The 25958-nt window shown below is 33.3% G+C and overlaps 6 protein-coding genes across 7 annotated transcripts; 4 read left to right on the top strand and 2 right to left on the bottom strand.

The window, feature by feature from the left end:
• Nucleotides 1-26: 26 nt before the first annotated feature.
• LOC143430735 (guanine nucleotide exchange factor for Rab-3A) lies at nucleotides 27-4593 on the top strand. Of its 2 annotated transcripts, none has more exons than XM_076907132.1 (8): nucleotides 27-138; nucleotides 1623-1929; nucleotides 2067-2279; nucleotides 2370-2605; nucleotides 2884-3267; nucleotides 3367-3469; nucleotides 3559-3625; nucleotides 3697-4593. In XM_076907132.1, exons 2-8 carry the CDS (start codon nucleotides 1708-1710, stop codon nucleotides 3774-3776), a joined length of 1305 nt encoding a protein of 434 aa, XP_076763247.1. In that variant the 5' UTR covers nucleotides 27-138; nucleotides 1623-1707; the 3' UTR covers nucleotides 3777-4593. The 2 variants fall into 2 exon arrangements, with proteins under 2 accessions (XP_076763247.1, XP_076763246.1); XM_076907131.1 differs by lacking the exon at nucleotides 27-138 and adding an exon at nucleotides 538-800.
• A 2607-nt stretch (nucleotides 4594-7200) lies between these two features.
• On the top strand, nucleotides 7201-10205 carry LOC143430734 (juvenile hormone epoxide hydrolase 2-like). The gene is made up of 8 exons (XM_076907130.1): nucleotides 7201-7272; nucleotides 8388-8499; nucleotides 8578-8770; nucleotides 8840-9081; nucleotides 9155-9270; nucleotides 9366-9565; nucleotides 9646-9880; nucleotides 9955-10205. The coding sequence occupies exons 1-8, from the start codon at nucleotides 7214-7216 to the stop codon at nucleotides 10154-10156; spliced, it is 1359 nt and encodes a 452-aa protein (XP_076763245.1). The 5' UTR covers nucleotides 7201-7213; the 3' UTR covers nucleotides 10157-10205.
• A 564-nt stretch (nucleotides 10206-10769) lies between these two features.
• Nucleotides 10770-15339, top strand: LOC143430733 (juvenile hormone epoxide hydrolase 1-like). Its single transcript, XM_076907129.1, has 8 exons — nucleotides 10770-10962; nucleotides 13047-13152; nucleotides 13231-13423; nucleotides 13493-13734; nucleotides 13818-13933; nucleotides 14128-14327; nucleotides 14416-14650; nucleotides 14729-15339. Exons 1-8 carry the CDS (start codon nucleotides 10904-10906, stop codon nucleotides 14943-14945), a joined length of 1368 nt encoding a protein of 455 aa, XP_076763244.1. The 5' UTR covers nucleotides 10770-10903; the 3' UTR covers nucleotides 14946-15339.
• Nucleotides 15100-16094, bottom strand: Trs23 (trafficking protein particle complex subunit 4-like protein Trs23). Its single transcript, XM_076907136.1, has 2 exons — nucleotides 15771-16094; nucleotides 15100-15700 (listed from the first exon to the last, which is right to left on the bottom strand). The coding sequence occupies exons 1-2, from the start codon at nucleotides 15943-15945 to the stop codon at nucleotides 15222-15224; spliced, it is 654 nt and encodes a 217-aa protein (XP_076763251.1). The 5' UTR covers nucleotides 15946-16094; the 3' UTR covers nucleotides 15100-15221.
• A 70-nt stretch (nucleotides 16095-16164) lies between these two features.
• LOC143430738 (gem-associated protein 6) lies at nucleotides 16165-17043 on the top strand. Its single transcript, XM_076907138.1, has 2 exons — nucleotides 16165-16385; nucleotides 16693-17043. The coding sequence occupies exons 1-2, from the start codon at nucleotides 16237-16239 to the stop codon at nucleotides 17030-17032; spliced, it is 489 nt and encodes a 162-aa protein (XP_076763253.1). The 5' UTR covers nucleotides 16165-16236; the 3' UTR covers nucleotides 17033-17043.
• Nucleotides 17044-18816: 1773 nt separating this feature from the next.
• Lace (serine palmitoyltransferase long chain base subunit) lies at nucleotides 18817-25231 on the bottom strand. The gene is made up of 10 exons (XM_076907127.1): nucleotides 24957-25231; nucleotides 22841-23017; nucleotides 21649-21803; nucleotides 20877-21022; nucleotides 20540-20758; nucleotides 20299-20462; nucleotides 20032-20193; nucleotides 19692-19954; nucleotides 19479-19608; nucleotides 18817-19141 (listed from the first exon to the last, which is right to left on the bottom strand). Exons 1-10 carry the CDS (start codon nucleotides 25089-25091, stop codon nucleotides 19034-19036), a joined length of 1659 nt encoding a protein of 552 aa, XP_076763242.1. The 5' UTR covers nucleotides 25092-25231; the 3' UTR covers nucleotides 18817-19033.
• Between the last annotated feature and the right edge of the window lie 727 nt (nucleotides 25232-25958).

The following is a 25958-nucleotide window of genomic DNA, read 5'->3' as shown; positions in this document are numbered from 1 at the left end:
ACGAGAGGTATCAAAGGCTACAGCAGACGCCTCATAACGGTAAAGAAGAGAGCATGAAGTGCCATTGATGGAGAGACGGAGCGGGATCGTCAAGTCACTAGACATCGAAATTACCATCGATCGCTGGAAAAAATCAAGGTACCGCCGCGCCTCGTAAAGTTCTCCGTAATATTCGAAAAATTCCGTAGCACTGAATCGAGAAATGATCGAAACTCCTGTAATAGAAATAACGCGAAACGGGGCCGTGAGAACAGAATTACAGTGTGAATTCCAGCGGCATTGAGCGCAATTGAAATCACTTTAACTCTAATTACGGGTGGAAAAAAAGGAAAAGAAAAAAAGAAAAGGTAGCGGGAACGCTATCCGCGATGCGAAATCATGCACGCGTGGTTCGTTTCGGTGAAAATTCAGGTTCACGCGCGCGCCACGGACGCGATTCTCAGGGTTTCGTAATTTTTTCTCCTCGCCTAATTCGAGACGCGCGTGAACTTCAATGACTTCATAATCTACGGAGCACAAGTACGAGCTGGTACGAGGTAGTACGAGCGTTTAGCAGTGGGTAACCTGTGGCGCTTGAAAGTTCACTGTTGGCTGTGCGACGGCCTCCTTAGTCGGGCCGTGTTGCGGGTCGCGTTAAGGCGATGGGTGTTTTCTATTGTTACACGTTCACGCCAAGTTGACATATTGCGGGTAAAGGGTCCCTCTTTCGTTTCCGCTTTTTCTTACCGATATATACACCGTTTTATGATTCCCGTCAGTCCCACTAATGGCAGGAGAGTTGCGTAAAGAGAGGTTCACGGGTAAGTTGTAGGTGGATGCTGGGAAGCGTTAGAGCAACAGCGCAGCAACACTTCGGATCGATACGCGCGGATCCGCGTTTCCTAGAATTCCATTTTTCTATCTGCCACCGCTGCCGGATGCTGTTCACTCAATTCTCTCTTCTTTACGACACGCTGAAACGATCGAATTAAACACGAATTAGAGAGAAAAAAGTGTTTAATCAACGGAACCATTCCTGCTTCTACCTTTATAATTACCGAGATAAATTACTATTAATTAAGCTGTTCCGTTATGAGAACTGCTGGACAGAATTACCTTTGTAACTTTCAATTGATTCAAGTAATTACGGTTCAACTCTAATCGTCCAAGTCGATGTGCACTGTTTGAATGATCAAATCTTTTTTTTTTTTTAACTATCAGATGAATCTGTTTTTCGCGTGGGAGAAGAGATCGTTTATTTTTAACTTTCTTAAGAATATATAACATTTAGTAAAACTTTAGTTAAAGTCCTGTGATATCTTATCTTGCAAAATATTAATGGAAGTTTGATATTTTTTAAAAATTTATCGTTAAATTCGATTGAACTATTATTATTGAAAATATCAGAGTGGCTTGAAACTTACTTCTGTAGTAGAGTAGATGCGTGATCGAAACTATTTGCAGCACTATTTCTTTTTTTAGATCCAGATAGCAACGTATGTTCTCTGTTGTGTAACATAACTACATTTATTTTAGAGCCATTTCTTGCCGGTTACAGGAATACTTTGAGGAATAATCTTGTAGGAGAAAATTATTTTAAGCTAGAAAACTTACTGCTTTTACTTAATGATTGATCCGTTTAGTTCCAGTTCGACCAAGACCGCTCCTGTATTTACGTGTACCAGAAAGCTCCACAATGTTCTATTGCGATATTGAAATTCACCAATTATGGAAGAAAAAAAAGTCGCAAAATCCTGTGACACTCTGGCAAGGTTGAACGAGAATGAACATAAACCATTTCAAAATCAAAATCACTGTATCAAGCCATTATCCATTACATTCAACGAGGAGGATGCTGAAATAAATGATAAAAATCCCATTAATGATTCAGCAAAGATCAATTCCTGCAACAACTCCTCCAAAACATTATTATACACAAAAGATTCTCAAGTAATTTCCTCTTAATTCAATATACGGTAACTCATGCTCACAAGTATTACCTGATTTAACAAATATTTGCGAGCAGTGGTATATTACTATCAATCGTTTATACTTTATTGTAATGTTTATCCGATTATTATTTTTAGAACTCTGATGAAAAGGAACCGCCCTCGCCAACCACATTACAATGGGGTAAAGCCATAGCCGAAGTAAAGGAGCATGCTGTAGCAAAATTACAAGATGAACTTAAGAAAGCACACGAGGAGCTAAAATTAAGGGACGAGGAGGTCACAAGACTTTCAAGAATCAAGCAAGATGTTGAAGCTGAATTGGAAGAACTCACTGCCAGTCTCTTTCAAGTAAGTTTTACAAATATGTAGTATTAATTGTTAATATGTTAAATAAGAACTCGTAAGAAATGAAATGAAATGTTTTATGTATTAAACCAGGAGGCGCATAACATGGTACGAGAAGCAAATATACGGCAAGCTACAGCAGAACGTTTGTTGGAGGAAAGCCGTATGAAATCAGAAGTTCTAGCCGCCGAAGTAGCAGCTTTGAAAACGTTAGTATTAACTTCAACGCCGGCTAAGCCAAATTTTCATCTACATCCGCAAATCGATACGAAAAGTCGTCCAAACAGCGAGGATAGTCAGCAAGGTCTCTTCGCGAGGAAACATCGAAGGTAAGACGCCATTTAATTCATATAATTTCACCTAACACGTTTGCGTTGTAATCACAATTTCATTGAAACTACAACAGTTGCATAATTCTGTAGAAGCTAGTATACGGTAACAATAGTTTTGTCATTATACTTCGACTTTCAGAGTATGATGGGTCCAGTTTTGTAGTTAAGATAAAGCTTGGATAAAGTTAGGTGAAACACCTAACACATTTAGATATAAAATATATCGATAACTGGAACCGGTATTCTAATTTAATCGTAGATAATTTTGCATCTAGGTCACCGTCGCATTTCAATCTAAAATACGGTCGAGAGAGTTCTCCTCCGGATTCACCGTTAAAAGAACAAAGGCCATCTCTACCGTCGGATCGGGAGAGTTTAGAGAGAGATTGGAAGAAAGACACAGAGAAGGAGAAAGACAAAGAATTTAAAGATTTCGGCCTCGAAGTTGATCCTAGAGTGCATACGGAGTTCCTTAAATGGAAAGCTAATCCGTGTATGGACAAAGGTGATCCTTTCGTTGGTAGAATCTTTAAAGAAGACATCGATCTTTGCCTTGATTTCCCTAACAAAGAATTGGGTACAAAAGTTAGACAAGCCGTTCTTGATGGCATCATCTTTATCGAAGCGATCAGCGACAAAACTAAATTCACTTTTCCAAAGTAAATTACGTATTTTAATATATAGGAGCGATTATATTCAGAATTTTCTAACCACTAAGAAAATAATACCACTTCCCTCCTCTGCTTTGCTCTTTTTAGAAAGTGCGTACTGCTCGAAGCACCGCGCCAATGTTACTATCGGATGAGATTCGGGGATCAAGAAAACCAGTGGTACAGCATATCACAAATCTGTCGCAATCGAGTAAGTTTCCACGGAATTTATATCTATAAATAATTTATTATCAATTATGAAATATTTAATATAAAAAACGTATATATTTTCTAATATAGATAATAGCAGTTTGCGATTTTTTAAATTACCTTCGTTATATTGAGCGTGGCCTTGTCAAAAGCTCAGGTAAGTCCAAATTATTCTCGTCTCTATCTTATCCGAAGCTTTGCTTGAAGAAAATATCATTGTTATTACAGTTCACGATGTTTATTGGGAAATTACACGATTGCGAAAGGAAATGGCATTCGCTCGTTTGGGCCTTGCATTATCGTCTTAAACGTTCTGCATGAAGGACTTCTTCTAGTCTTAAATGTAACAAATTAGGCCATGGATCTGTTATTATTCATTTACAACTATCAACCATAAATTGTTAAAAAATTTTGATCGTTCCAACTAGCCTCGATCTCTTTTACTATCTACCGATCGAGATTTCTCTCTAGAGTAAGTGTTAAAGTTTTACTATATGAAAGCTCTCAGATTTCTCTATTATAGCGTGAAACGCTTTTGCATTCTTTAAGAAAGAAAACGTAATTCATAAGAACCGATTTAGAAACTTTTCCATTGATACTTTAGTCCCCAAAGTGTTAAATTTTATTTTTTACTTAAAAATGTAATATCGAAGACTTGTTTAGTGATCTGCAGTTCATTTTCCATGTTATTTTGTTATCGTAGCGAGCATTAAATGTATTTTGATTAATTAATTTTTTAAAGTGCAATCAAGTATTTCTAAGATATTGGGGAACATGGTGCCTTTTGACTTTCCGCTTGTTAATAACGCGTGACTAGTTTTTAGTTTAAGCTTTATAGTTAGTGACGATTTAATCGTATCACGCAAAACTGAATGATTTGGTTGTTTCTATAATTTATTAACAATTAGTTATTGATTTTATACGCCTTAATTTGTATTACATCAGCAAGTAATGCAGATAGTTAGACTTTGCTCATTTAAGAAGCAGTATAAGTGTTATAGTCTAAAAGACTGTAAGGATAAACGTCTTCTAAAATGTTCTTCGAACATGGTCTCTCGTTTTTTTCTATATGTATATATATATATATATATACACACACATATATATATATATATATATATATATATATATATATATATATATATATATATATATAGAGAGAGAGAGAGAGAGAGAGAGTATAAACATACCTTTTGGACATGACAAACGAGATCATAGATTTATGTAAATAAATCTCATAACTTAATACATTCTGGTAGTTTAACGGAAGACGTGTCATTAAGCACTGAAATAATAAGATTGTTTCAGTGTCTGTTTTTTAACATATAAGTATTTGAAAGTTTGGTTAAATATTTAAAAAAGGAATGCCATAGATAATTTATCAAAAAATCAAAAACACAATTGTCTACTAATAGAAAGAATTCCCGTAGTTTAAAATAAGTAACATGACATAAAATAATTTAAATTTTGATATTCTTAATCTTAATTTAAGAGAAAATGATATTACGGAACAGAATGATAATTATTTATCATTATCATACCCAGTAATTTATATATATTTTCGTATAACGTAAACTTAAACATAAGTTTTTTCCAAAGGGTACTCAGTTTTTCCCCCTAGAGAAAATTGTATTATATTCAAACCAAGAGATACATCTTTTTTCTGTTGCAAATATTAACTAGTACCTGGTGATTAGAGCGCATATTTAAAACAATGTATACTGTTAAGAGTTGTACGAGACACTATATATATTTCGTCATATAGCCAAAATATGACTAAAGTGATAAGAAATGTTTGAAATTATGGATATTTGATGTGTGCTATAGATAGAATTGTCTTCTACACTCAATCAAATCATGATCCCGTTTATGCCAAAAAAATGTTTCGCTACCGTTAGCGTTTTTCTAATAGAACACATTTTATAATTTTATCTCCTTTATGATTACGCGAAATTAGATCTCTGATATATAGAATCAAACATTGTTATTGTTATACGCAGAAATGTTTTAATCCTTGATCCATGAAGTATGGTGTATGTTGTGTTTAGAAAATTTCACGTTCTCATAGATTTTTTTAACGGAATCACTAAAACGATTCATAATGGTATATACACGTATGCTTCTTATTCTTCCATTGAAATCTCAATTGAATTAAACGTATACAATTGTTTTTATACATCCACATAAGGGTAACTAATCGTTAAGGATTCTTTCCCTGTGTATCGATGGTGCTTTATAGTAATTATTGAAAAAAATATTTGTATAAAACACTTCCGAATGCCAAGGTGTTAGATTAATTTTTAGATACCTGGCGTTTTAGCGATTTTTGTACGGTCGATCGGAAACGAATGTGTTCGAATGCAAATACAACGCGAACTCCACAGTCTCGAGAATTACGATACCCGAATTACATTTTTTTCCGTACGGATAACCAGGACTATATGCGCGACGTGTGATATACAAAGGAAAGCTAAATTAAAAAGATCCTTGTTATTTTCTTGTATCCACCGTGAAAAATTATCGACCACATATTTCAGAATATTTAATAACATTTATGCTGTACATATACAACGTGATTCTGAAAAATTGAGATGTAAATGCATTAAGTACATTCGTGGGACATTATATATACATACATATATGATGAGATCGGAACAAGAATTAAAATGGTAATAACGTGTACATGTTTAATAGTCAATTAGAAATAATATCAATAGTACTTGTTCAAATTATTCAAAGTTGCCAAAGATCGCTTCCGAATAATTTTTATTGAAACATACCGAGCTACCATTAGACGCGAGCTTTAGATACAATTAGTCAGAAGTATTAAAACAGTTTTCGTAATGATTGTACGAGAAGAATCTAATAGTAATTGTCAGGCAGGTCGTAATGATAGATGTATTTGAAAAAGTTTTTCGTATCCGTTAGAATAGTACTAAATGTATGATCTTTAGTTGTCGATATGTTTTATGTAATGCAACTGTAATTATTTTTCGACCTAATTATAAATCAAATAAAATTATTTCTTTTAATACTACATAGTTGACTTTGAATCAGATCTTCCCTTGTGACGAGATCAATTACATTTTATACGAACTTCAATAACGAACGTTTACACGAGCCAACTTCCGGTTCATGTTTCGAATTTTCAAGTTGCTCCAACGTTTAACTATTCATTTATCTCAGTAGAAATATTTGAAAATCTTTTGTTTTTACTTCGAAAACAGCATCTGAATTGCGCGTATCATTTTCTATCATCGATAGAAGGAAATGTACCGATCTCATTTAAAATTAAAAATAGCAATCAAGATACACACCCACTGAATCATCGGAAAATGCTCCTCTTCCTATAAGAAATATTAATTTCCTCTCCTTGAATTACAGACCTCTCCATCTTCTTGCGAAAAGTAAATTTTCGAGAACACTAACGCTAACACTTCTACAGATAATACAAAGTGAAATGTAAGTTTCCCACTTTTATCTAGAAAAGAAAACTACGTAACGTTTGAAACGGAAAAATATCTTGATACCAACACATCCACATATCACGCTAAGTATATATGTTATTTGTACTTGACCACTAGATGGTGCAGGCGCTGAACTTCCCTCACTCTACGAGATAGGTATATAGGTACTTTATACCAATCATTCTTTTTTTTTTTTAAATCACACTGTCCAACGACAACACGCACGTTCCACGATTTCAGATATTCTTCAATGATCTAAATTAATCTAGTAGTGCAAAATGTGGATAACGACAGCGATATTGGCACTTTGCGCCACGGGAATTGCTCTTTTTTTAAGGTAAATTCGTGAATGCTACAAAGTAATTGAAATTAAGAAATTACAAATGATAAAATACCAAAGACACAATATTAAAATTGCATTTTGTTAATAGATTACTTGTAGAACATCGTTCTCCGTTTTAACACTTACATTTTCCATTTAAACGATCGTTTAATAAATAAAACCAACGTCTTATAAAGAAGTGAGTGTATATATTTCTTTCTGTATAAATGTATGCTGAACATCACTTTTGCATGACTGTGTTTAGCTTAATACGATTTCAGTGGAACACATTGTTCCGAGAACAAAATTTTAATAAAATACAAAGTAAATTAACCACGTTATAGAAGAAAACTGTATTATCAAATCGCACTATTGCTTCAAACTTAGAACGACAAGTTGAATTAAAAGTATTTGTCAATTTCTTCAATAACAGAATATTTTCAGCATATAATAACATAAGATATTATATTGAAAAAGATTGAATATTAGAGTGTCAATGTTACGCAATAATTTTTTACTTAAAATCATTACGAATTCGTTCTAATACGACGCGTACGGTTAAAGTATGATTAAAACTTGAAAGCTACCTGCCAAACCTACTCGTTTAGCGGGTAACTAATTAAAACATAAATTTTTTGAAAATATGAACATGATGCGGTTGTACAAAAATGTTGAATGAAACATTGAACAGAAACGTCGCTCAGAAAACGACTTAATACATGTATACTTCTAAACAAAAGTTATCGTTCTTATCGTGTATTGTATCGGCTATTGTAAACGCCTTGTGCGTTATATCATAATAACGCGTTATATTGACACAAAAAATAGAGAAATACAGGAATTAGACACACTTATAAGGCAACGAAATATTGCATCAAATCACCATGTGTACAAACTCTAAATTGTAAAATACATATAATTTATAGAATTATAAAATTTCGTGACTTGTAATATCGATTAAATATGTTTGCGATAAAAAGTTTACCGATTAAAATGAGGTCACAAATATAACTTTTTTAAAGATACGATAGATCGATCGGACTTCAACCTTGGCATAAAAAAATATATAATCATCTTTCGTTGATTCATGTAATAAGTAAATTTATCAATTCTACGCTAAATTTATGCAGTTCGACGAGCAAACTTGAAGTTCCGACTTTACCAGAGACAAATTGGGGATCGAATAAAAATGAGAAGGCGTCTACCGAAATACGGCCTTTTAAAATTAATGTATCGCCCACGGTAAATATAAAATAAAAGTGTCTTTTAAAGTTTAATTTTCAATTACCATTTTCTAAAAATTACCTATTATTTTTTTAGGTTCTAGACGATTTAAAGTATCGTCTTGCACATAGAAGATCATATACAGAACCATTGGAAAATGCCGCATGGACTTACGGAATTTCGTCAAAATTTCTCAATACGATACTTGACTACTGGAAAGACAAATACAACTGGTCAGAGAGACAAGCTTTACTGAACAAGTATCCTCAGTATATCACGAATATTCAAGGTAACGGAGCAACTTCTTTTACAGGCGATAAAATGTACGAAAATAAATGCGAAAAATTTTTAATTTTAGGTTTGGACATACATTTCTATCATATTAAGCCAACAAATTTGCCAAAGGACAAGAACTTAAAAGTACTACCTTTGCTGTTATTACACGGATGGCCTGGATCCATTGTGGAATTCCAGAAAATTATACCCATGCTGACAACACCAAGGCCTAATCAAAGCTTTGTATTTGAAGTTATTGCACCATCACTTCCTGGTTATGGATTTTCAGAAGGAGCTGTGCGACCAGGCATGGCTTCTGCCCAGGTTATACTTTATCTTTTGTATTCATATATCAGTAGCAATAACGACTTTTATTTCATAAAAACTTTTTGTTCAGATCTCAGTTATACTCAAAAATCTGATGCAAAGAGTTGGCTTCAAAAGGTTTTACGTTCAAGGAGGTGATTGGGGATCTGTTGTTGCTGCCAATATGGCTGCTCTTTTCCCAGAGAAGTTTGTAATTTTAACAATTTATCTCTGCAAAAATACAATAAGAATATAAGTCACTATACGTGTGACTAACACTATACAAGTCATTTTATTTCTAGAGTACGTGGTTTACACCTCAACATGTGTAACAGTATGACATTAAGTAACTTCATCTGGTTGGGTATTGGTACCTACTTTCCATCATTAATTGGAGTACATGAGAATTATTCGTTGTTCCTTCCTATAAGCAAACATATATCGCTTCTACTAAACGAATTTGGTTACTTTCACATACAAGCAACAAAGCCAGACACTCTAGGTATCATTTAAATTGTATGCACAATGCATAATACATGTATGAATGAAAATTTGTAACATTTACAAGATATTATTCTTTAGGAGTTGCATTAACTGCTTCACCCGATGGTTTGGCAGCATACATTCTAGAAAAATTTGTTGCAAGCACATACTCAACATTCAAAGAAAGTAATAATGATAATATGGTAGGGAAGTTTACCTTTAATGAACTTCTAGATAATCTAATGATATACTGGATCACTAACAGCAGTACTACAAGCATTAGACTTTATGCTGAAAACCTTAGTTCAACATACAGAGCCTTGAAAATCGAACAGTAAGTTTTTTCCAGTTCACTGATCTATAAATTTCTTCAATATATATTCAAAATGTTTATACAATTTCTTTCAGATTGCCAGTAGAAGTGCCTACAGGTTGTGCTATCTTTCCTAAGGAAATATTCAGTCAACCTCAAAGTCTGCTTAGAAATAGATACCCTAACATAATACACTACAACATTATGCCACGTGGTGGTCATTTCGCTGCCTTTGAGGAGCCCACACTGTTGGCTGATGATATATTCAGCTTCATAAAGAAAATACAAGAACTTTAGAAAAAATCTTCATAGAGCAGATACTTCACTTTGAAGGATCTTTGATAACTTATATAGTTGGTGATATATTTTTTTTAATAAATTACACACGTGTTTATCGCATTTGGTATTTCAATGTTTAATTCCTTTTGTACAGAAACATACACGTTCTTAAAATACGCGGCGAAAGCATGGCACGATAAATGATCATCCGGTGGTCTTCCCATTGGGCATTTTTTTTTCGACCAGCAGGGTTGTATCTATTTGCAATAAGATCCAGCAGAAGCCCATAATCGGTTGTAATCAAAATCTCGTATTATTATCTCTAGTAAAGTGTGAAAATTGCAGTGTATATTCTTACTTCAACAGATTTTTCTTCAATCCTAACAATTAGTCATTATCTAAAGAAATTATCATAAGTAAAAATTATAGGGTTTTCTTTCTTTCAGTCCATACACTAACTAACTCTAGCGTCGTACCACGTTTCAAAATAAACCATATGATTTTGTTATGTTTCACGCAGCATATCTTGAATGAAGGATAGTTACAGATACATACCTGCTCATATAAGATACCTGCTATTGACCACTAGGTGGTGCTGAAGGTCAGGTTCCCTCACCTTTTGGGCTATTGATATGCACTTTGTTCCGACTAATTTTATTTTTCTTCTTAAAGTCCCGGTATATATAAAAGACTGATAAGAGTTTACGCGCCTTAGTATTGCAGATCGTGTAGCTCAGCCGGTGGTGAACACGCACTCGGTACAACATGTGGAAAACGACAACGATGCTAGGCTTTATTGCCGCTGGGATTGCTATTTACTTGAGGTACGGTCAATGTTGTAAGAAAAAAGTATGATGGCAAGTTGAAAACAGCAACACTAAATGCGCATAATGATTAATTTTTAAGTGTCCAGTCCTCCGTTTTTGTTTTATGTGAAAAACGTTTCCAATTTTGCATCGTTCACGCACAGTTTCAGAAATTTCTGCAAAAATACTCTGCAAACCATGTTTCACTGTATATACGCATGACTAGAAAAGTGATTAAAAAAACTTAGAGTTCAAGAGTAAACGCCATAAACTATAAATTATATAAATATTACTTAAAACAATAACTGTTTCTATGCGTTTCTACACGTAAAATGTATGTGTAAATTATATTACACTATCTTGAAATTTGTACACTTTAATTCATTAGAAAGTAGTACTCATTTAGATCGTTCCAATTTTCTTCCACTTTCGAGCACATCTACCTCGTCCTCATCCTGATGCCACATATATTAACTAGATCAGCCAATTACTTTCATCCAATTCGTTACACTAAATCATCAATAAGTATCGTAATAGATAATCAATGATATTTTCAATATTATTCAGAGAAAACAAATCAGGATAACGACATAAAAAGATCATAACTGCTATTCGTATTAAGGTTAACTAAAATATATAATTGTCTTCGTTGATTATTGAAGAAATGAAATTCATAATATTATGTACGAATATGAGTTAATAATAAGCGATACGAACTTACGAAGAATTGCGAATTTAATCTGTTCTTAGATACTATGTACAAAACACATCATGTCTACCATTAAAACTTGAATGAACTATGATGTACATGTAAGTTGAGTTTGAGAAGATTAGTGAAGGTCACGCACGTTCTACGTCTTAAATTTCGATCCATGGATAGGAAGATATAGCGCTCACTATACGAGCAACGTGAAAAGAATGATATATTTATGTAATCCTTCAAAATCTGTCGATTTAATATTTCCCCTCGACTCGTCTATTATCATTGCTATTTTACACAGCAATTTCAGATTGCAATGTTCCGTTTTGAATTAAACTATAAAAAGGCAATTCATTAACTGAATTGCATTGTTCATTGAGAGAATCGTATCATTAAATAAGTAAACGCTTGTAGAAATAATACATTTAAGTTCGTTAAGTTCGTTCGTCCGTTATGCAATAAAACAAAAAAATTTTCTTAGCTAATTTCCTCGTAAATAATATTTTTTGTTCGCCATAAGTTATTGATAACGGTATAGTATTATCATGAATCACGGCGCAGCTGCTTCACAAAGGAACATTCACACGATGATACTTGCCGCGCCGCGTATAGCAAAGTACTTGATAAGTTTCTGATATGAATGTGTGCAAAGATGTGTAGGTCATACGATATTACGTCATTGAAGTAAATATCGTTGAAGTAGTTACAGTAAATTTGTCACGAATGAGAACATGCAACTGTTCTTGAGTTGGAGGCGCACAAATTTATGTGGCAAGTGCAAGAACTCCAAGTCGTACGTATGAAATGATAAAAAACAAAAATGTTAGTTGTTAAAATTAGATAAAACTGCAGTTTTTTTACGTATAAATACATATTGAAATGTCATATCATTGCTTTAAAGTACCATGTATTAGTAGGCTATTAGATATCGAGTAGGAATAAACAGCATGATACTCAAAACTCGATTCAACTCGGTACACCAAGGCAAGTCTCATTGCGTGTAAGGCACATAACTCATGTATGATGGATATGGATGTATTATTTTAACGTCATACGCAAGTTTTTTAACTAAGCAGTATTAAAAAATATATTATTACCACTTATATTCATAAAACAGAGAGAGAAGTAAAGGTTTTCACCTCGCGTTCTTTAACCTTTCATTGAAAATACATATAATGCATTATAAAACAAGCCTGACGAACTTGCGACTCACCAACCATACGCGATTCCTTCCCCCACATATTTACTCCATTCTATTTAACTCCTGCCAAGCGATTAAGACATTAATTGAAAGACTGATAAGCTGAACATTATGTTGTACATTTTTTTCGTGACAGATCATTCTTTATCAATGATACAAACCTTATAATTGTTGCTGCACTATGTAACAATTGTTTTTTAGCGGTTCTGCGGTCGATCCCAAAATTCCGAACTTACCGGAGAAGAACTGGGGCTCGAAGAAGGCATCTACCGAAATACGGCCTTTTAAAATTATTGTATCGCCCACGGTAAATATAAAATAAAAGTGTCTTTTAAAGTTTAATTTTCAATTACCATTTTCTAAAAATTACCTGTTATTTTTTTAGGTTCTAGACGATTTAAAGTATCGTCTTGCGCATAGAAGATCATATACAGAACCATTGGAAAATGCCGCATGGACTTACGGAATTTCGTCAAAATTTCTCAATACGATACTTGACTACTGGAAAGACAAATACAACTGGTCAGAGAGACAAGCTTTACTGAACAAGTATCCTCAGTATATCACGAATATTCAAGGTAACGGAGCAACTTCTTTTACAGGCGATAAAATGTACGAAAATAAATGCGAGAAATTTTTAATTTTAGGTTTGGACATACATTTCTATCATATTAAGCCAACAAATTTGCCAAAGGACAAGAATTTAAAAGTACTACCTTTGCTGTTATTACACGGATGGCCTGGATCCATTGTGGAATTCCAGAAAATTATACCCATGCTGACAAAACCTTGGCCTAATCAGGACTTTGTGTTCGAAATTATCGCACCGTCACTGCCTGGTTATGGGTTCTCAGATGGAGCAATACGACCAGGCATGAGTACTGTACAGGTAATATTTTACATTCCACGTTTATCTGTTCGTGTGAAATAACGTTATTGATGACTTTACTTTCACAATAATTATATGCCTAGATATCGATCGTATTTAAGAACCTGATGCAGAGGCTTGGCCATGAAAAGTTCTACATTCAAGGTGGTGATTGGGGATCCTTAATTGCCACCAATATGGGTGTCCTATTCCCAGAAAAGTTGGTACCCATAATAATTTAAATCTCTAAAAAATATAACGGGAATATACAATGCCATCTTTTCTTTTATGATTTACGATAGAGACCTACTTGTTTTGTATGAACATGGCAATCCAGATTTACAATAATGGCTGGCAATTCAAAGCCAGTATCTTTAAGCAGTTCTTTTAAATAGTAAAGCTATGTGTTTTTAGGGCAATTGGTGTACATCTGAATATGTGTTCTGCGTTGACACTGAAGAGCATGTTCTGGACATACATTGGTAGTTATTTCCCATCATTAGTTGGAGTAAATGAAAACTACTCAGCATTCCCCTCTCTGGGTCAAGTTTTATCTCACTTAATTGAAGAGAGTGGCTACTTTCACTTGCAAACTACAAAGCCAGACACTATTGGTATCATTTTCTTTGCATATTCAAAGCTGCTAGACATTTAAATAAATTAATGAACATCTATGATAATTATATCTGTAATATTCATCAGGAGCCGCATTGACTTCCTCACCAGATGCTTTAGCAGCATACATTTTAGAAAAGTTCAGTACATGGACAAATACAGCTTACAAACAACGAGACGACGGTGGCTTATTAGAGAAGTACACGCTAGACGAACTTTTGGACAATTTAATGATATACTGGATCAGCAATAGCATTACCACGAGCGTCAGATTGTACGCAGAAAACTTTAGTTCGGCAAACAGGGCTTTGAAAATTGATGAGTAAGTTTCTTACGTTCTACATATTTACAACTTTCTTTAACATCAGTACAAAACATTTAAACATGTATTTTATTCTAGTTTTCCCCTAAAAGTGCCTTCGGCTTGTGCCGTGTTTCCTCAGGAATTAGTCGTGCAGCCTCAGAGTTTGCTTAAAGATAGATACCCTAACATGATTCACTACAATATGATGCCACGTGGTGGACACTTTGCAGCTTTTGAAGAACCTAGACTCTTGGCTGATGATATTTTCAGTTTCGTGAATAAAACTGAAGAACTTAGGAAACAATCTTCATAGTACAAACATTTTAATTTGAAGAAACTTTAATAATTTTTATGTAATTATTGATATATTTTTTTAGAATATTTTGATAAATTGTGTAAAAACGTGTTTTGTATTAAATACAACTGGAAAATTTAGATCATCTGCATCAAGTATCATTTACAGTTCAACATATTATATTTTACAATGTCAGGTATGCAAAATTTGTACAGACTTTACTCACCTTTACCGCAATAAGTTTTGTACAAATTTTATTCTATATTATTTATAAATTAATGATACTGTCACTGATTACACGCTACTAGCACCAGACTTCTCAACGGTTTCCAACAAATTTTGTAAATTAGTTTCAAATAATTCACATCTGATTGGCATTTCCAATGAATAAAATGGATTTTTCAAAGCATAATCTGCATATAATTCATATACCCTTTTCAATAAAATTTCTATCCCACTTTGCGCAGGTTCGGCTACCACAATAAATTTAATGCCAGTAAGTGTTTGATAGCAGTGTAGTCTAAACGTGTCCGCTTCTAATATCTCGATACCAGAACAACGTGGTTCAGGACTTAGTTGACTTGCGATTGCAAATAGGGGGTAAAACATGGATGCTAGAAAAATTTTTTCATTGGTTGTCATCCTCGCGCGACCAAACCTAAGCGACACAGGAAAATTCTCTGGCTGTTTGAGCAACTCGAACACATCTTTCCCATTTTCTGTTTCTCGTCCTACTACGGCGCTGCCGTTTACTGCAGTTAAAGCGTGACCCACTGCAATAAATAATTAGGACCGTCACTGCTGGAATGTTTACTTTTTAATAAAGAAACTAGATATTCTTACCGTTAATACCGTCTTTTTGGCCAAACGACACGACAACCTTTTTATTCTCGTAACTTAACTTTATATCTAGCGGAAAATTGAACGTCCGCTCGTTTTCGATACGTGGAACGTTGTGATCGTGATTAAAAATCAGTCCGCCCGATTTTGACACAATATAAACGCCATAAATAACCATTATTATATTATTTCGAAATGATAACCCACTGTGCGATTAATCGTTACTTTTCTATTACAATTTAATCTAAGATTTAAGGGTTTATAGTTTTGTCACTTGTTTACTTAACACAACTGTCAATGTCAATTGCTTTTCAGGTTATTTTCCATCTAAGTAACTAGTTGAATACCAACATTGCATTACATATTAGTTTTTAATGTTACTAGAAATCTATATACGTATCACGTTAACTTTATAAACTAGCAGAGACTGTACATTTCATTTGTCGCGGAACGAAATATTTTCACCACTATGGAAGAAAGCTCAAACTTTTCTCATAAAATTTACAAAAGCGATCCCTTGTTATTTAAAAGTTACGTTGATATGGAAGTAAATATTTTGACCGAAGATGGTACCACGATCTCTGGTATCGTCTACACAGTTGATCCGGTGTCGGAAAGGTTAGAAATTTCTTCTGCACCATTACACAAATACTTAATTACCGTAGACAATTTGTAAAAGCAACGAATTAAATGGTCAGTATCTAAATCAACTATGGGTCGGTAGTTTATTACCAAAATAATCAGTATAAAAATACTAAACGGTCAGTTTAGATTAGATTAGTTAGTTAAATTAATCAAGTCGAAAAATAATTACGTTTTTGACCAATTGGTATTTGTTTAGCTGCTAGCTTCATTTAAATACTGACCAAAAGTGATTAAAATGCTGATCAGTAAAATACAAGCCGTTTGTAAATTATTTTTGCAGCGTTGTATTATTGCAAGGTTGCCAACGGAATAACTTGAAGATCGTATTTGGTCATGCGATAAAAAGCATAACGATTTGTTCGGATAAACCGTGTAAATTACCAGAGTTACAATTCATGAACGCGCCAACAAAAATCTTTCGTTCGACTTTAGCGGAGAGGAAGTATGCCGTAAGAAAATTACTCGAGGAAAACAGATTCCCCGTAAAAGAAGAGAACAATATTTTGACGATCGAAAATGTACTTTCAATAAAACCACCCTATGAGTCTGCCGATTGCGTTTGCACTAACAGCATTATTTTAGCGAGAATACAAAATCTTCTGTCTCGTATACAAACTTAATTTTTTTATACAATTTTTATCCACAATTATTAAGTAAGTCAATGTGTATGTATATAGGTAAATGTTTGTAAGAAATACAAGTTCCCTTAAAAAAATTGTTTTATTCTTTTAAATCTGTTATATTTCTTTCTTTTTTTTACCATAAAATATTTTTTATTTCGTACGAGTCAGATCGTCTAAAATAAAACTTCACGTCATACAAATGAATCGTAGATAAATAAAAGTTAAATGTTTCGTCAACAATTTCGAATAGAATTATAATATAAAATATGTAATGGCAAGTACATTTTCTTTTTCATTAATTTGGAACGTCTTAAGCTGAATTATTTTCGATTTAAATATACGTAACATGATTTTAATAAATCTATTAGATTAACTTGAAACGATAAACTTTTTTTTAGAGACTATTTGTAATGTTATCAAAATAAAGTTAAAAACACTGTTTTTCTAAAATAAATAATTTGCTTCGTGTTGTAAAGAGAAATTGATGGTAAAATATTTGTTGAATATATCTGATAATTTCCTAATTTACTATTAAACAACGAAATATAATTAACTCTTATAAAATATATAATTTTTACAAAATCAAATATTTAATAGTACAACTATGCCGTTTTAAGATTAAGACGTTAAACGCGGAGATGATTTTATTTTGCTTTCCATTTAGGCGGACAGGGTGTCTATCTGTAAATAAAAATACTGTCGATTTTCAGAGACCAATGCTGCCTAAATCTTAGTATCAGTCATCAAGGATCGATATAGCACGTGTATAGAACGTGTTAAAAAATAAAGTGTATCTGAAATTATTGTGGAATTATAGTAAAAATGTGCGCAGACTCCTATTAAAACAATGCTCGACTTAAAACAGAGGATATATACCGGACATTTAAAGAAAAGTTATTCTTCGCAAATAAATTGTTGATTGTAACTTAACTCACAGTAGAGATTTATATGTGAAATAACTTCAAAATAGAAAAACATTATATCTTTTCACTTTAAATTTAAACCTTCTGCTGTGACAATCGAAAGTAAGTCACTGTTCGAGATAAATAGGAAATAACGTTCCAGATTTTCCTCCAAGTGCAAGTTCCGTGGTATTCATATTGCACGTAGTTGACTATTCTTTATGTTATATATTTCAAGTACTCTCACATTTCTATCCGTTGGGTGTACGTACGTGTGTTTATGTGTAGTATTAAATATATATCGAAGAGTACTAACTATGTGGAAAGTAGATCAATTTGCAAAGCTCTACACCGCTACACCACGACGTTCTATCGTCTATATTTACTTGCCACAGCAAAAGGCTTTAAAGCTTGATGTGAATGCTCCGTATGAAATAAATGCAAATATGCAGCAAATGTGCCGTGGTGAAGAATACGTCAAAGAGCTTCTAAGTATCCAACAAAAAACTCTCAGGTTCGATTTCTTTTCTCTCTCTTTTTTTTTTAGAAAAATATCGAACTTTCTAGCTTCTCTATATTTATTCAAGGATAGGGGGAAAACCTACTTTTAATGAATTTTACTTGTAGAATCGTCCTTGTGGATCTAGAATCTGTTGGCATATCACAGCCACGGATATGTGCATATGCCTCTACGAGCCTGGTGCACGTAAGATTGCGGGCAACTGAACTCTGACGCATTCTTGGCTTCTCCATTAATATCTGCTTAATAATTCGTTGTACATTTGACATTTTTCCCTCGTTCGTGTGAAACTTGAAGCAATATTACAGATACCGAAGAAGAGGAAGGAAAAGCGACTTCTTTTAAAACAATGAATTATGCAATTCAATGAGATATTCATTCTTTCAAAGATGATATCGTTCTCTAGTTAGTTCGCGATGTAAACTTTGATCAAGTTCTAATGTGCGTAAATCAATGGAAAAGCATATAAAAGAATGCGTATAGAGTTCTTTCAAGGCAGTGTTTCTCCGTAGAAGTACGAGGCGCTTCTTTGGAGCAAAGTAAACGTCCTAGATAATCAATTTTCTAGGTAGCAGGTCAGTCAGTGTCTTCATCGGAATAATATTCTATGGGTGCTGGATCGCGGAATTTACGAGAGTATCTTAATCCCAAGGAATCTGCAAGACTTTCAACGCGTGATAGTACCTATATACAAAGGGGAAGAAAAAAAAACGATTAAAGTTACAAACAGAAGCTATCTATACCTGTATCTGAAAAAGAACAGATAAATATTAAATTGTGACATACAAAACATCCGATTGTTACAACTGAAATGGACAAACTTTCATTCTTAAATAATGTTTAGAAGATTAAGCATTTAATAACTTTATACCAAAAGTTCTTAATATTATTTTCAAGTAAAGGTACACTACACATAAAAGGGATAATTAATATATTTTCAAATATAATGTACTAAAAAAAAAAAATTTTCAAGCGGACATTTCATACGATACGATCTAGTAAAAGAAATTTATATACTTACATAATCTAATTGTTGCTTAGTGTGCGCAGCGGAAAGACAAAAACGTATTCTACCTTCCATCAACGGAGTTGCTGGAAATCCAACACCAACTGCAGCTATCTTATATGTCGTTAAGGTTCGTACAACTGCACTGTTAAATGAAATAACAACATATTATTTCGACTTTCAATTCGAATCTTAGCATGTATTACTTTTTCAATTTTTCGTACATACCCTATTTTGGAAAACAAATAAACCAACATAGGTACAACAGGCGAATCTTCATTTCCATAAGTAATAACTCCAATCTGATTGAGCCTGCGCCTAAAGTACCTAGTGTTCCTCTCCAATTGTTTCGTTCTTTTCTTCCCTTCGTCTGTACCATCCTCACCAGCAATTATTTTCATTGCTGATATGATTTGCTGCGCTACCGGTGGAGACATAGCCATCGCATACGTATGGGCATGACTATATATCCTTAAATGATTTATTAATGTCTAGAATTAAAAAATTGTCATTATTATTGTGCTTTGAAATGTCAAAAGTAAGTTAACAATTATTTCCTAAGTATTACCTTTGTCCCAGCAATATAGCCGCCGGCAGAACCAAAACTCTTTGTAAATGTTCCCATAAGTATGTCCACCTCTCGTGGATCAATTCCATAATAATCACAAACGCCTCTTCCACGTTTACCTATCGCACCAGTGCTGTGAGCTTCATCCAAATAGAGATATGCCTACGATGATAAAATATTAAATTTAATTATCTTAAAAATATTACAAAGTAGAATTATTATTATAATGATTGGATCATAGCATTATACTTAAAAAAATAAACATACTTTGTACTTCTTTTTGAGCTCCACAATCTCAGGTAAATGTACAATAGAACCTTCCATAGAGTAAACACCTTCAACTACGATCATTATCTTCTTCCACGGTTGCCCAGATTTTGGTTGACCGAAAACTATCGCGGTTTTCAAGCATTTCTCTAAATCCTTCACATCTGTGATGAAAGTAGACCGCTTAAGATAATCAATATGTTCGATGAAACTACTCAAGCTCACACCGCCCTAAACTTACTATTGTGCTCAAAGACCTTGACAGTAGCACCAGATAGTCTCAATCCGAGTATTAGCGAAGCATGATTTTTCTCATCGCTCAATACTAAACAACCTTTACTAAGTAACGACGGCAAATTGAGAGCATTCGTTGCGAAACCCATTCCAAAGATGATTGCGTCTTCCACGCCCAAAAACCTAGCTGTTAGTTGCTCTAATTCTTCGTGAATCGGCATGTTTCCTAGATATAGAAAAAAAAAATTTTCTTTCATGATACATTTCTTATTACAAAGTAAACGACACAAACAATGATAATGTACAATATTATCATTAATAATGACTAAAAAACAATTAATTACCGAGTTCAAGACGACTACTACAACTAGTACAACCAAATTCCTGCAAAGTTTTGATACTTTCATCGGCACATTTACCATTCGACTGAGCGAAACCCAAATAATTGTACGATCCTAAATTTATACATTCTGTGGTCGTTCCGGTGAACCTTGAAAATGTAAAGATAAATAAAAAAAACTTAAATATACTTCGAAATACGATTAATTTCATGCACTATATATCGCGTACTTCACACGTATTGTTTACAACGCTTTTTAAATACTGATTTAAGTACTGAAATCATATGTCAAAAGTAGATAAAAATAATACGAAAAACGAAAAAGACGAAACCAATCGAAGCTGGTCGAGTTTGATTTTCAAGTTATAGATTTGTTTTAGCGTTCACTGATCGACAAATCTCCTTGAGTTCTTCATTACATTTAATCAAGATAAATGTCTGCCTTCCTGTATCATCAATCGAGCTGTTACGACTTTCAAATGTATGCAGTTACGGAACTAAACGGAGGTTGTACTAAAACTAATTAAACGATCGATAAACAAACGATAGAAGCAGTGATAATGAAACAGAAATTACTACAAATCGATACGCTTATACAGAAAATTCAGATTAGCAGGAATTGTAGATAAGTAAAAAATATCAGTGACTAATCCTCCATTGGATTTAAACAAAAATCTCCTTCCGTAATTCTTGATGCGCTAAAGGGTATCGTCGCAAATTTCATTATATTAATATTAAAATAACGAATATCGTTTTTAAACTTTTTATCAACTCACTGAAAGGTCCATCCGTAATCTTTTGTAATTCTATCCTTAAGTGTAACTGTGGCACCTGGGACAGAACATATTGGTCTGTTCCAACAGTCCCTCACTCTTCTATACACGTACCGAAGGTAAAATCCTTCGAAACATTCGTAAAGTGGTGCGTAGCCCTAGAAGAAATGTTCGATTTGTCATTATCTTTCCACAGTTCGCCACATGTTATACAATGAAAATATAATTCAACGCAATAGTTATACAATTTAAATTCTTAAAAATGAATAGATCAATTCTTTTGCCATGCTTTACTTCCTACTGTTTTGCCTTTTATAATGGAACAGCGTGGATGATTAATGTTTTTCGAACCAAAATACTTTAGTCTTTACAAAACCTCGTTTTTACATTTATAGATGATACTATTTTTATTGAAAAAGGGCATGTATAGCGTTAGAGTAAGTACAAACTTTAAATAACGATTTAATTCTTCAGATCGGTTTATATAGTAAAGATGGAAAGTATTTCGGAAATGTTCTTAACGGTCTGCGAAATTTTCAATTCGCCAGCTTGAATATTTCAAGACTGCAGAATAGATTATCGGCTGGACGGTAATGCCACTTGACAGCATTACTATATATGTATTCTATGACATCGTGCTGCACTGTTCTCACTAGAATCTAGTATAGTAGAGCACTTACAGGACGTCTTAAAATATATGCTACAATTGTTAAAAATATGCAACAGGCTTTAACGTATTTTTACGAATTAGATGTTGCGAAAGAAGAATTCCAATTAAAACGCATTGCAAATTACAAATTTTTTAGTACGAAGTCCTTGTTTAAGTTTAATGAATACACCAGTAACTTGAAAAAAACTGAAACTTTCAGCTTGCGTTAAATTTTGAAACACACTGTATGAACGATCATTTCCATTAAAATTCCAACTCAAATGCTGTACGTATTATTTCCAGAAGGACAGAGAGCTTTCATTTTTTGCTTTCTAACAATATTATGTCAGAAGATTTGTCAATACTGCAAATACACGGTCAATTTACTCGAGATTAGATATTCCACATATTTCGCATTATCCACCTGCGATTCTTCTATTCTGGTCTTAATTTAAAACTTTGGAAGAGAGAAATCGTCCACAACAACTTAGTGATCCAACACATCGATACAATATTCCATTATGTAAAATTGAAAAATTGTTTTACCTCTCTGTTATATTCTTGTGCAACTTTCGGTGTGAAAAGCAATTGGTTTATAAAACCCAGGAACATAAGGATATAAAATCCTAGATGGGTCAACGCTGCAGTAATGAACGGTACCCTCTCGAACGACTCCTTAGACCTTGACTTTGCCGGCTTCGCATTCGTTTCTTCCTTTAAAAACTAAGAACAATGTTGAACACATTTATACTTGCAAGTAATACATATAATGGTTAAAGTGTTACATTCAATTAAAAAAACTTGTTCTATATAGGATTAATTACTGAAGATTAATAAAAAAAATTGCCACTTTAAATGCATGAACGTGCTGTAACATATATACATGCATGTTTTTAAGAATCTATTTGTATCTGCAATTACTTCCATAATTTAAAATAACTTTACATTTGTAATTCTATAATTTCATACATAAAACGGTAATTTCTATTAATCCATGATGTATTTTCTCACATGACATGTTACGTAATTTGACATTACTGTTCCTTCGTTTATTAGCATTGAATGAGCGTTTGCCTATTATATTAAAATTCGTTCAGAAAGAACGTGAAGGAGTGAAGGCCAAGAGTCTAAATGAATCTTAAGTAATAATGGCTATCACAGCTAAGTCTGCCGCATCAGATAAGTTAATCTCTAAAAAAGTGATGAATATCATATCATTCTTAGAAACTTGTAGCCGTTGACTTTTGAGGAAATTGGAAAGTTACATATACATCTACTACTTATACATCTTACTTAAGCAGACTTTAAAAACAAAGATTATGATATTCGAAAATGATGGAAGGTCTAATTTATTTTTCAAAATAAGTGTTGCGAATTACAATGGAATATTGCGAATTAAAGAAATATATAATTGAAAATTAATGTTTTTACTTCTTCTTCTTCTTATATAACGACGTACACCAAATGATACGTATTTTTTTTCTCGTAAAATTAAAAGGTCACTGATAATTGGAAATGTTTTCTTGCTGACTGATATCACATGATAAAATAGTATATGGATATTTTAAAGTTAATAATTCAATCGGGATATATGCGTCAACAGCAAGAGTGAAATTTTTCTTCTCTGTTATAAAAATTTATCGTTGATATTTTTGTTCTCGACATAAAATAAAAATAATATAATTTCAGGAAGATAATAGAAACGTATATTGAAAATTATAAATTGTTAATATAGTTGAACTGTAAGTCGGTGTTATCGTAATTTACTTCCAACTTTTATCATACAGTATTTACATTATACATTTAATGTTTACACAAAGTCTATTAAATGTAAAAGGAATGCAAAATTATATAGGAATACAACGGCTCTGTTTAGAAGAATAGCATATGACTGTGCTTTGGTATAAGGTTCGACTTATTTAAGAAATGTAAAATACACAAGATTGCGGTACTTTTTCAGATCAGATATGACATGAATAGTCACTATTCATCCAATTAAAGGTAACTCTGCGTTACAATTAGATCATTTTATCACACTTTGCCACATCTAATCGAAGAAACGGCTAAAAATTAATGGACTAGACGTTTTGATTTCACTTTAATTATATCATAATTATATCGCGGAACGATTTAGAATAAATAACAAAATTAGTAGAATGAAACATGCAATGAAAATAATAAATTAAAACCTGTATCAGAAAGGAGGAAGTTTTATTAATTTTTTACAAAAGAATAAAACTTAATAGTAACTGTAATCCTAAGCACAACGTCATATGAATATCGCACGAAAAATGGGATCCATTCAAAGTACAAATTTTTGAATTGAAACTTATTCTATATACGTTATAAATAACTAAAAATGAATGAATCACACGTCGATTTTTTTGTACAGCAGTCCTTATTTTCGATTTTTGTATATTTATTATTAATTTCAATATTAATGTTCGGTCAACAGATTTTTACCAACAATACCAACAAAAGATTGATTTAAAACTCTCAACGATATGAAATGTTTGCGGACTGACATATTTGGATGAAAGGCATGGAAATCAATTACTATACGTTGTACTAATTTTCGAAAGAATTTCAACTGCCAAACCGTTCATTGGATAGATATAAAGTTTGAAATAAAACTAATACGCGTGACAGGTGACGATCTAACCTGTACACGTCCATTGCTTTGAAAACCGGCATGACCGTTGGCTAGGATGTCTTCGTGGAAAGGTAATCCATTTCTGCTACGCATTTTCTCCTCGTGTTCATTCAGCCTTCTTCTGCTTGCAGCCCGTGCCGCCATTTTGCAAAGGGCGAATCTTTCACTAAGCGCCGTAGGACTGGAGAGAGAGGGAAGAAAGAGAAAGAGAAAGAGAAAAAAGAGAGAGTACGCGTCCACGTCTTACGAAGAACAAGTAAAGACTGACGCTCCAGTCACGCGTCGCGATACTACTCACGCATGCGCTGTGGCTCTGCCCACTGTATTCCCGATTTATTGCGAAACACTTGAACATAGCACTAGGTGTAATGCGATATTATATTTGTCGAATATCGAAGAGCGAAATTCAAAGACTTTTTTGTGCGTTTTGTTAAAACATAGAATTTTGGACGGGAAACTTTTACAGGAAGTGATATGATGAAAAATTTTACGAGGAAGTGATACAGGATACACAAATATGTTACCCTTCGAAGAATGGGATAAAGTGTGCATTTAGGGACGATAGGATATCTGAGTAAGGAGAAAAGGGAAAAAGCGTGCAGATACAAAAATTGGAGAAAAATCGTAAAATTTTCCACTAAACGCGTAATAACATAAATAAAGTAGAGCCATACTGGCATCCACATGCACAGATTTAACAATGTAGCATAGTTATTTGTCGCACTAAATGCTCGACAAGAATGGCGATAATTAAGCGAATATGGTACAAAACGATCGGAACCAAATGGTATTTGTATCCAATTGTTGATTAATGCATCATGCAACTTTTAAAATATATTTAACTTTACTGCTTCATGCTTATACGAGCGCGATTTCAACGCAGAATACCGTCTTTGCATTTACGCACTGCTTTGTCAGGCGTATATATCTTGTACCCATCTATACACTATATATGGCAAATAAACCTGCAACAACTTATAGAAGGTAATTGGAATATCGTCAGTTGATAGA

This window comes from Xylocopa sonorina, chromosome 15 (assembly GCF_050948175.1).
Source record: "Xylocopa sonorina isolate GNS202 chromosome 15, iyXylSono1_principal, whole genome shotgun sequence".
Lineage (NCBI taxonomy): Eukaryota > Metazoa > Arthropoda > Insecta > Hymenoptera > Apidae > Xylocopa > Xylocopa sonorina.
This window is presented reverse-complemented; position numbering and strand designations above follow the sequence as displayed.

What these genes read in the sequence shown, in the direction of transcription:
- LOC143430735 (XM_076907132.1), top strand. Translation starts at nt 1,708, where the DNA reads ATGGAAGAAAAAAAAGTCGCAAAATCCTGTGACACTCTGGCAAGGTTG. An exon ending in TATACACAAAAGATTCTCAA is followed by an intron (nt 1,930 to 2,066) that starts GTAATTTCCTCT and finishes TATTATTTTTAG; the next exon opens with AACTCTGATGAAAAGGAACC. An exon ending in TTCGCGAGGAAACATCGAAG is followed by an intron (nt 2,606 to 2,883) that starts GTAAGACGCCAT and finishes TTTTGCATCTAG; the next exon opens with GTCACCGTCGCATTTCAATC.
- LOC143430734 (XM_076907130.1), top strand. Translation starts at nt 7,214, where the DNA reads ATGTGGATAACGACAGCGATATTGGCACTTTGCGCCACGGGAATTGCT. An exon ending in CAGGCATGGCTTCTGCCCAG is followed by an intron (nt 9,082 to 9,154) that starts GTTATACTTTAT and finishes CTTTTTGTTCAG; the next exon opens with ATCTCAGTTATACTCAAAAA. An exon ending in AGAGCCTTGAAAATCGAACA is followed by an intron (nt 9,881 to 9,954) that starts GTAAGTTTTTTC and finishes AATTTCTTTCAG; the next exon opens with ATTGCCAGTAGAAGTGCCTA.
- LOC143430733 (XM_076907129.1), top strand. Translation starts at nt 10,904, where the DNA reads ATGTGGAAAACGACAACGATGCTAGGCTTTATTGCCGCTGGGATTGCT. An exon ending in GGGATTGCTATTTACTTGAG is followed by an intron (nt 10,963 to 13,046) that starts GTACGGTCAATG and finishes ATTGTTTTTTAG; the next exon opens with CGGTTCTGCGGTCGATCCCA. An exon ending in AGGGCTTTGAAAATTGATGA is followed by an intron (nt 14,651 to 14,728) that starts GTAAGTTTCTTA and finishes ATTTTATTCTAG; the next exon opens with TTTTCCCCTAAAAGTGCCTT.
- Trs23 (XM_076907136.1), bottom strand. Translation starts at nt 15,945, where the DNA reads ATGGTTATTTATGGCGTTTATATTGTGTCAAAATCGGGCGGACTGATT. An exon ending in CCAAAAAGACGGTATTAACG is followed by an intron (nt 15,701 to 15,770) that starts GTAAGAATATCT and finishes TATTTATTGCAG; the next exon opens with TGGGTCACGCTTTAACTGCA.
- LOC143430738 (XM_076907138.1), top strand. Translation starts at nt 16,237, where the DNA reads ATGGAAGAAAGCTCAAACTTTTCTCATAAAATTTACAAAAGCGATCCC. An exon ending in GTTGATCCGGTGTCGGAAAG is followed by an intron (nt 16,386 to 16,692) that starts GTTAGAAATTTC and finishes TTATTTTTGCAG; the next exon opens with CGTTGTATTATTGCAAGGTT.
- Lace (XM_076907127.1), bottom strand. Translation starts at nt 25,091, where the DNA reads ATGGCGGCACGGGCTGCAAGCAGAAGAAGGCTGAATGAACACGAGGAG. An exon ending in CAAGGTCTTTGAGCACAATA is followed by an intron (nt 20,463 to 20,539) that starts GTAAGTTTAGGG and finishes CTTTCATCACAG; the next exon opens with ATGTGAAGGATTTAGAGAAA. An exon ending in AGCTCAAAAAGAAGTACAAA is followed by an intron (nt 20,194 to 20,298) that starts GTATGTTTATTT and finishes TTATCATCGTAG; the next exon opens with GCATATCTCTATTTGGATGA.